Consider the following 10,104-nt stretch of genomic DNA (forward strand, 5'->3'; position numbering starts at 1 on the left):
GTATGTGAACAGTAATAATTTTCTTCATGCACTGCATCTCCCCTTTTCAGGTTATTGTATCCACCCCCTTCTCTTCCTCATCTGTGGTTAACCATGCTCTTATCCTCTATGCAAGGACCTCTCCCCTCCCATTTTGCCTTCCTTGCATAGACCCTCTCCTTGTTCAGTAACAAAATGGGATGTGTAGTATCTCCTGTAATGGTTCCTTCTTTGTCCTTGTTTCCCCCCTTCCCCCCACCCCCTAATGGCTCTATTTACAATGTTTCTTACCAACATTCCATCAGGTGAATCCTGATGGCTGGATCAGTGATGTTCTCTGGCTGGGGTGTTAGATTCAATAAACTTCTCTTCACCTTCCATCGCTCTAGTGTGTTTTACTTGCCATCCCCATATATGTTCCCGATCCATGTCCTACATCATGTGGAAAGAGTAAAATGCTAGATCTAGGCATTTTTCTTTTTTAAACCATCAGCTGCCAATAGGCCTTCGCTTTTACCAGTGAAAGGCAAAAAAGACGTGTCCATTTAATAAACTTTTGCAGCCATCTGTCAGTCTTGGCCCAGTGAAAGGTCCGTTCCTTTTCAGGAATGGTACACTTGAGGGATGTATCCTTACCTTGAAGCCATGATCAGAGGGCTTGCCTTACCACCATGGAAGGGTTCCTCACTGAGCGTACATGGTTGTTCTGTTTGCTGAGACAAAACATTTAAAACAGTCTTGAATAGAGTGGAACAGAGCAAGGTGCATGTTCTCCTTAGCCAAATACAAAAGGGTGCCCCAGTGAGATTACAACATCAGCACCCTGGAAAGAAGCTGTGAAGAGGACCAAGACAGGTGCCAAACGTGGGTTTAATCAAGGCACTAACTGTGCAAAGGCCTGACTTGCCCAACTTTCATAGTTCCATGGAACACACCCAGTCCTGTAACTGCGAACTGAATCTAGCATATAAGAGAACACTCAAGCTACCTGGCAAACAGTTTTGCAAGCAGAACAAAAAATGATTTCCGAAGACCCTTAAAAGTGAAATTTGTTTTTCTTCGTTCATGTCCTATCTTCCAAAGAGAATCTTTCCATGCACAGCAAACAATCTTTGTTTTCAACATCCTGCGTTACTGTTAATCATTCTCTGGGGAGAGTGGGAATGATCAGTGCTCTTTGCAAAGACTCCCTTTTTATAGCTCCTACTCTCATGTGGATATCTTAATTTGGGGAGCAGGCAAGGTGTTTTCGGCTTGCTGCAGGCCCCGCCTCAAATCAGGAGTCAAATTTTTCAATGTCTTGCAACCAGATTTCAGTTATTTTGTACTGATGAGGAAATTAAAAGGGACACCTATAACAAGCCCCTTCCAAACAGTTAATCATAATGGGTTCATAATCCCATTTTAGGGGTCAGTAAATTTGCGGATTCCTAAAATGTAAATGAACTCAGTATTTCAATTTTTAAAATAGGTTTGTACATTTGACACCAACTTCCCCTGTGGTGTACACTGATCACACCTCCACTTGATACAGCAGTGTTAATGTGGCTACTCTACATGTATACTCAAAGATCAGACACTTGGGAGCATATTTATTAGAGGCTTGTGCTTCTAATCTGTAACTTAGTATTGCAAGGGGAGCGCAAACCCCTCAAATATATCTTGGGTCAAGCAAAGACACCTGATGTGGCTTTGAAAGGCCTCATAAATATGGAGTAAGGCAAGACCGCGCAAGTCGCTGTGTTTCCTTACTTTGCAACAGGGAGGTGTTCCATGTGCACTGCAGTGGGTTTTCCCTTGCAACACCCATGGAGTTTGATCAATCCCCTGATTTGAGAGCCTGTGAACCCGGGGATTTACCAAAATCACACACCTACCCAGTGGAGGCGCAATGGGCAGAAATATGTTCATTTCTCCTCATTCTTTCCACTTTCTACATGTGATACAAATGCAGCATATATTGAAAAAGAAAGAACACCTGGAATCTTTTTGTGCAGGAAGGTGTCTCTTCATGCACAAAAACAATTCTGCAGACAGTGCATGGTGCAAGAGTGCCTCTGTTAGAGCAGACCTATTCGTTACAACTGTGGTGGCAACATTTTGGCTGTCTAGTGCGATCACCTAGATGCAGTGCATTCCTGCCCTTTCCTTTTCAAGCAGGGAAGCGCATCAAGATCACCTGCTGTGCTTCACCAACACTTCATAAATGTGGTCCTTTCTCTGGATTAGATGGATTGGGTCAACTTGCTCATAATGCAAGAAGGTTTTACTCTTATTATAAATGGGTAATGAAGTAGAATCTCATGCCAGAGGCCCTCTTCCCCCCCCCCCCCCCACCCCCGTCCAAATTTGTTTTGTGAACTTAAAAAATCTTGTTAAGGGAATAAGAGGTGGGCCATGGAAACCACTCCCAAATTTAAACATTTTCAAAAAATAAAACTTTTAAATGCATCCGTGTTTCCTTTTTAGGGAAACAAGCTGCATTGAAAAAGGTGCTTAGACCTGGTGGTCTGCTGACCCAAGAAGGTGTCTCTCTGTAAGACACACAAGCCGAACTACTGTTATACTGTTGACTTATAAACACATGCTGAAAAATGTGAGGTGTACAATGCTTACTTTCTCTGTAGTAAGAGGTAGAGCTTGATCTGGAGGTGTTGCATATGGTCCTTCACCTACTGACACTACTCCATTTTCTCTTAGCTATGTGTCTGGCATTGTGGACTTCTACTATAAGAGTGATGAGAGTATCCAGAAGGACCAGGAGCTTCAAGCGTGGGTGAGGGAGATCTTCAAAGAAGGCTTCCTGGAAAGGGAGTCCTCAGGTATGATTGCTTGACCTTGTCCCCAAGTGTTTGTTCATCCTCCCCATTCACATTGTCACCATTATGGCTTGATAGTGGACTCGCAACATTGAGATGGACTGTGAAATCAAAGGTTTTAGGAGCTTATATGCTTAAAGTGCCATCCAAAGTTAAGAATTGAAACGTTTCTATACACTGCATTTTTTAAAATCCTATTAAAAAGCTAAATTTGGGTTCTGAACCCAATCTTATCTTTAATTCTGTTCCCCTTTTCAATGTAATAGAACTCATAAAACCTTTTCAACAATGCAGTCCTTGCCACTGGATTATAGCACCTTAATGTAAATCTGTAGTAACTTTGCCAAAATTAAATACTCCACACATCGTTTCAACCACACAACTGCAGGTGATCCTTGATGCACAGGATCTAACAGTTAAATGTGTCTTCCTAAATTTTTTGTGGTATTTTTCTTTCAGGAGTGCCATCTTATCTACAGACACGCCCTGAATTGATCAAGTATCTCACTATGATCATTTTCACAAGTTCCGCTCAGCATGCTGCTGTCAACAGTGGGCAGGTAATTGTGAATGCTTCTGGTACTGTAGGTGGTGGGGGGGAAAATAACCAAAGGAGTGTTAGTCTAGAAAACTCATCTGTACCATTTACATCTTTAAGGTGTTTAAGAACAAGCAGTGGTATGGTGTATGTAGTTTGTGATCTCGAGTCTAGGGGAGACAGATATAAATCTCACACACATACATCTGTACAAGGGATCAGTAAAGCACCTAGTGAGTTACATTGGAAGTTGACCTGAGGCAGTCCAGAGGTTTACCCGAGGCTATTGCTCTGGATGGGAAAGTTCAGGATTCCTTAAGTCTTCACTAATTTGCGTGGTGCACATTTGGTGCAAATCTGAATGTAGACAATCTGGACAGCCTTTACTCACGGTGGGTCATTGTGCAGGTGTTGTTCCCCTTTGCACTCTAGTAACCAGGACCTGTTTTGAAAGATGGTACGGTACCAGCTGGGAGAGGATGCCTTAAGCAGGGACTCATTGTTCATATCATTTTAGAAATATTCCCTGGTCTGTGATAATTCCTTGTATAGAAACTGACATTCATGCTCCTGACTAAAGCAGATACTTTTCCAAACTTCTCGCCAACGGTGATATACCCAGCAAACGAGGATTCCTGTCATGAGCTCTTGTTTATCTAGGAATAATTTTTGATGTAGCATATGTAGGATTTTCTAGTGAAAAAATATTTTCCTATATCACACTGACAACCCTGTGTCTGTTGGTGCTACATAAATCTACTTAATTAACATAACTTTTCTTTCTTTCTGGCTTCTGCCACGATAGTTTGATTTCCTTGCCTGGATGCCGAACAGTCCCAGTTCAATGCGACAGCCTCCTCCGAAGACCAAAGGTAGAGCAACCCTGGAAAGTGTCCTGGAGATATTGCCAGAGGTGGGCACTACTGCCAGCTCAATGGTGACTGTCCGGCTCCTGAGTACTGAGCCTGGTGACATGGTAAGCATCCTATTCTCTCCTTGCACATGTTAGGAGTTCTAAATTGAGGTTAAACAGTACCCACTCGTGAGTTGTTTACTTAAGAATAACTGGCATGACATTTTGTCCAACAGTGTCTTCTGTAAGGTGGAGTGTTATGTAGGTAGTGTATGAGGGAATAAACCAGAAAGGTGATTCACTCTTCAAACCAAACAGCTGCTTTTTTAATAGAGAATGCAACACACCAAAAATAATACAATTATACTTAGTATAGTATCAAGGTAAACCTATTTACAATTTTATCAGTGTGCTTTAATTGCATTTACAGACTTATTGGGTGTTTTTTTTAGAGTGATTTTTGAAGCAGAGTGTGAGGCATTCTTTGGAATCAGTGAGTTCCAGTGATGGAGACTAGACTGGTGCAAATGGAATGTATGTGCTGTACGCTGTGGGTTGGGTGTAACCAGTGAGTTCTGAGGGGGAGTGTAGCTGGGCACGCCACTGAAAAGCTTATCTGGAGAGGTCCTGTGGCCACTTTATGTGATTTTGAATGATTTATAGAGGGTCGATTTTCGACAAGAACAACCCAGCCTTGGCAAAAAGGGAGTGGTGACCTTGTGCCCTGGCAGGTTGTGTAAGTCTTTGGAGGCACAGTTCCATACCCTGTCTAGTGGATAACCGGGCTTTTTAGGGTGGCCATGGAGGAGGTAAAGTCGTTTGCTAGTATGAAAAAGGAGACGTGGCTATTTTTCTTACATTTAACATGTGGTCCTGTGCTGCAGTTTCTGTGATAGCTAGAAACCTTGGGGTTCACACTAAATCTTCTGAGTATGAGAAATTTTAGCTGTCTTAATGAAAGTCTATAGAAATGGACACTGGGATGTGGAGGTGGAGAGAAAGTGAAGAACCTCAGCTTGTGGGAAGCTAAATGAGAGACATGAGACGAATCCAACATCTGATCAGAGAAGCAGTCAGATTCATGTGTAGAGGGTGTGAAAAGATATTTGTACAGACCGTGTAAAGGTGATACTAGAAGCCAAGGAGATGCCATTGAAGGGAGCTGGCTTATAAAAAGAATAGTAACTGGCCAAGGGTAGACCCTTGAGAGACCAAGAGTTGTCATGGGATCAGTGGTGATATCTTAGAGTGAGCTAAAAGGTAAGAGAACCACTGAGCAGCACAAGGAGCTGAGAGGCAAGTAAGGTTGATTCCATGTTAGGCTATTCTAAACTAACATGATCCCTTAAATATTCACCAGTGTCCCTTGCTTTTGTTTCTTGCTTCCCTAATGTATTTTCTTTATTTATAAAATTACATTTTGTTTTTCCTTAGAGGCCTTTAGGCACATTCCCTGACGAACTTTTTACAGAAGAGGAACCCAAACGGTGCATCAAGGCTTTCCAGGAACGCCTGTCTCAGATATCCGCCGAGATTGAAAGCAGAAACAAATCCTTGCCTCTCAAGTACACCTACCTGAACCCCAAAGTGGTTGAGAACAGCGTCTCCATATAACTAAACAACCAGCAAGAACATCCCACAATCTTTCCTAGTAAGGAAATTGCATCTCTTGGCTCACATCCCACTCTGTTCTAGATTCTGACCGGTCAAGTATTAGCATCACTGGACCTTGGTCAGGGGTCACGTCAAGGGCTCTAGTGTTGCAGGAACTAAAAACAGAAACCGCCTGTTTTTGGGAATAGGTCAAGTTCAGCAAGAGAAGCATTCACAGAAAGCAATGCATTTTGTTTACAAAAAAGAGCTAATTGACACCTGGCATCTTCTATACATCTGCCTTAGAAGAACTTAAAAGATGAAGAAACCAGATTTCCCTGTTCCTCTAGGTTTTAAAGATCGATTCGTTAAGAGGAAGTGATGTGTATTTGCTGCAAATTTGTCACCATTCACGAAATAACAGAGCGAACAATATTGTGTATGCAAATGCAGGCACGCTGATTATCTGTTCCTGTTTGTAAGAGCCTTTAATAAACAAGCTTTTCAAATTCGAGACATTACCATAAAATTTGTCCTTTTTCTTAGCTATTTAGAAATGTGTACTTGTGTCCACGTGCCTTTACAGGTGATCATTGGCGAAAATGTTACTCTGGGTCTGTAGTGATTGAGGTGAAGGACGTGAGTACAAGAGGTAGATTCAGGTGGATGTAAGTAACCATCAACAAGACTAAGGTTATGCACACTTCACCATATTGACGAGCAATTTGTTAGAGGGAGAATGCATAAAAACACACACTGTGACAAATATGACGCACCTATGCATATGCCCGCACAGAGAATTACTCAGTCGGTCGTTCAATAATTGCCATGGTTGGAAGACAAACGTGCTGGTAAAAATGCAGTACTCTGTGTATCCAACCAGACTTTAGATTCTTTGCCATAATGATACACCTGCATCAGTGAAATAAAGTACCTTAATATTGTCAATATTAACAGATGATGTAGCTTGGTTTGCCAGGTTGCTCTATCTATCCATCCATACCAACCTCTGTATCCAGGTCTGTACTTCTCCTTTGCAAATCACTGCTATCTGATGCATTGCTTTCCTGAAATAAATGGAGACTATAATTCCATAATTAATTAAATTGTTACATAAAAGTCGGTTACAATTGAGCCTAGGTATGGGGAGAAGGAAAAGATAATGCTTCCTTAAACAACTCACGTGTCACTTTTCATGTTGCATTCACTGAAATGTGTTTTATATCACTGCATTGAGGCAAGATTGTGTCGCCCTAGTTCCTCACCACTTTACCCCTGTTTTTACTGTTGGTTACCGCTCCTTTCCTGTTTTCCCATTTCTAGTTTTGCTCATTCATTCTTATTGTTTTGGTCATGGCTGTTCTTCCTATGCTGACCCTCTGATCTGATTTCATGTGCCACTTCCTGTCCTGATGAATATGTATCAAACCCATCACGTGGTCTTTCCTGGTTAACTTGTATAGTGTTAATTTGTGAACCATTCTATGAACTGGATCGATCCTGACTTCTCCCAACCCTTCCATCGTCCAGTGGCACATCCTGTCCCTCTCGGCTTGGATTTCTTTTCACATGCAGAATCTCATACTTGAGCTGATGTGGACACTGGTTCACTTTTTTCCCTAGCCATACTTCTGGTGAGATGCAGTCTTCCCTAGTAGATGCTTTGTGTTAACTTGCATGCTCATTGAGCTTTACATTTTGTTCACTACATTCACTATCTACTATATTGCCTAGCCTGCACCTCTTGCCACCTTAGAGGGCTCCACACCATCTTCATCACTTCTTAGTTCCAGGAATTTCTTACTAATCATTTCATCTCATATTTGCTACTGGTCTCCTCCCCATTATCTTGCCTCTGGTGGTTTGCATTTCCATCCCCAAAGCCAGCTGTTTTAAATCGATCCAGGGAGCCAAGGAGCACTTGAAGCCCACTCTTCAGTCTTGGGTACAAGTGGGAGTAGGTCCAGCCCTTGGGGTGTCTCTCCACAGGTTCAAAACAGGTGCAGTTCTTCTGTCTTGTATAGATCCAAAAGTGGTCTGAAGAAGAAACCCAGAATTGCCACCTTTATGCCTGACACTCCTTTGTGGCTAGGGGAAACTGCATGGCCAATGGGGGCGGGCAATTCTCAGGGGCCACTATAGCCACTTTCATGGTTTCCAAGTGGTTTGACCCTTAACAGTTGCACAGTACTTTGCCAAAATTCAACAAGGCAGAACTTTTCTTCCCATGGTCAGAGCTCTGGGCACACCCCTTAGGTGTTTAGTGAACTGAGGAACTCCTCCTTCAAACCAGTTCTGAAACGGGTTTTCCCATCACATTGATGCCACTCTGGCTACTGGTACAAGGGCAGGCTGAGGTGTGTTGCTTCTGCCTATGACGGGGGATGCCCCTGTGAAGCTTGTGAAGTTGGTGGACACTTGCCCTAAGCCATCCTGTGGGAATAGGTCACATCTCCCACCCATGGCGCTTTTGCTCCCTTTCCTGGTGAGCCATAGACATCTCCTTGCAGGGGCTAGCGTTCTGCCAGGTGACAGTTGGGGAGGAACTCTGAAAGGCTACTAGAGGCTTAGACAGGAAAATGCACATTTTCTGAAAGTGTCACTGACAAAATGGTGATTTAAAAACCTGACTCATTAGATTTTAAATTACTATTAATGTGAGTCCTTAAATCATGGTTCTAGCTGTTCCCAAACTGAAGATGTCCATTTTAAGGAGTTATAATGTAATCAACTGGTTGTCTATGGCAGAGCCAATCTTGCCACTGTGCTGTGAAAAACAACTTTGAAGATATTTACTGCTATGACATGTTAAACACAAGTAAGCATGTCCTACTTTTTAAATACCATGCACCCTTACCTACAGGCATTTAGGGCCTACTTTCAGGGTGACTTATAAGCAAGATAAAGAAAAGTTTAGGCCCGGAAAATTTTAGTTTGCCTAGGCAATTGGGACCTGGTTAGCAGGGTCGCTGTGTACAGAGCCCAAAATAAATCGGTCTAAAAATAATGGGGTGATCATGCAAAGATGTCTTTTTACGCTGCATAATTAAATTGCATCTAGCTGTGTGGCTGGGGAACAGAGGGATTCAATCTGTTTTAGGAGATGGACTAAAGACTAGAACTTCATTCTTGGAGTAAGCAGTATTGTCTACGTTTCAAAGACCTTGAGGCCTATACAAGCGTGGTACACTGTTTGGGGCAAGTGACGTTCAGGTAGAGTTGAATGGCACTGGTGTAGAAGTGGAATTGGATGTGGGAGGTGACATCCAGCAAGGTTTTACAAAAATGTTAGCGGTGTGCAGGAGGAAACCTAGGGGATGCTGAAAGAGCTGGCATGACTGGTAGGTTAACTCTCAGTCCAACTACTTGGCATCTCTCTTTCAGAAAGTATTTGAAAGGGGACGGGGACTAGTCTGAGGTATGGGCAGCAGACTGCAGGTGGTTCCGAAAAATGGTGAGTTTACTGTGTAAATCGTAGACTGGTCAAAAAAGGACTAGCACTGAGCCATATTTTATCTGCTATTTGGAGGATGTCCTACTTTCGGAAGGGTGATTTTAGTACTGTGCTTGGGGTGTGTGGGGGGTGCGGACGAGACTAGGAGCTTGAAGATGCTATTGGATACAAAGTGGTGTAGGAGTGGTCAGTATACTCTGCTCTGCCGGTGGAGTTTTGCCTCTAGTTTGGCAAAACTACTCTGCCAACCACCGGTGGAGCGGAATTCACTGACGAGTACTCCCCACTCACCCTAATGGTCTCATTGTCTATTTTATTTAGTCTCCCGTCGTATAGAAAGAGTGGTGACATTGTGCAGAGGGGGCAGCAGACCTCTGCCTGGTGTTTCCCATTTAGGTGTCAATGAGAAGGTGTCACTGCACATCCAGCCAATGAGACACTGATAGCAATTGTCTGAGTGACGAGCTCTGCGTTGAAGGGGCTTCGTGAGTCACATGACCCTTCTCGGGCTTGCAGCACCGGAAAGGTGGGTGGGAAGCGTAGCATGCATAACTGGTTCAGAAAACATCGGAGCGACACTGTCACCTCAGCAGTCGCCTCTGCAGCGCATGTGTGTGCAGAGGGAACTCTGTGTGTTTAGATGATACTGGGGTGTTCATATTTGTTGGAGCGGGCGATACCATGTGTTTGGGGTGGCTATTTTAAGTGTGGATGGCAGCTCGTGTTTGTGTGGCACGTTGTATGTATGTGGTGTGTGAATAATGCTGTGTGCGGTCGCGCAGTAGTTCCTGGACCCTTTGTATACCTGTAAAGAGTTTGGTGTTCTATGTGGGTGATGGATTTGGGTTTTGGTGGCATTGGGTGAGTG

General features: G+C 43.3%; 1 protein-coding gene across 2 annotated transcripts in view; it reads left to right on the forward strand.

Annotated features, from left to right (window-relative positions):
• Nucleotides 1-6,296, forward strand: part of LOC138267857 (hydroperoxide isomerase ALOXE3-like) — a 211,166-nt gene extending 204,870 nt beyond the window's left edge. For both annotated transcript variants that reach the window (XM_069217078.1, XM_069217079.1), the window contains 4 exons: nucleotides 2,680-2,801; nucleotides 3,258-3,358; nucleotides 4,142-4,312; nucleotides 5,624-6,296. In XM_069217078.1, coding sequence (XP_069073179.1) covers nucleotides 2,680-2,801; nucleotides 3,258-3,358; nucleotides 4,142-4,312; nucleotides 5,624-5,803 — 574 coding nt within the window. In that variant the 3' untranslated portion in view covers nucleotides 5,804-6,296. The remainder of the gene's footprint in view (nucleotides 1-2,679; nucleotides 2,802-3,257; nucleotides 3,359-4,141; nucleotides 4,313-5,623) is intronic.
• Nucleotides 6,297-10,104: the final 3,808 nt, after the last annotated feature.

Source organism: Pleurodeles waltl, chromosome 12, assembly GCF_031143425.1.
Source record: "Pleurodeles waltl isolate 20211129_DDA chromosome 12, aPleWal1.hap1.20221129, whole genome shotgun sequence".
Classification (NCBI taxonomy): Eukaryota; Metazoa; Chordata; class Amphibia; order Caudata; family Salamandridae; genus Pleurodeles; species Pleurodeles waltl.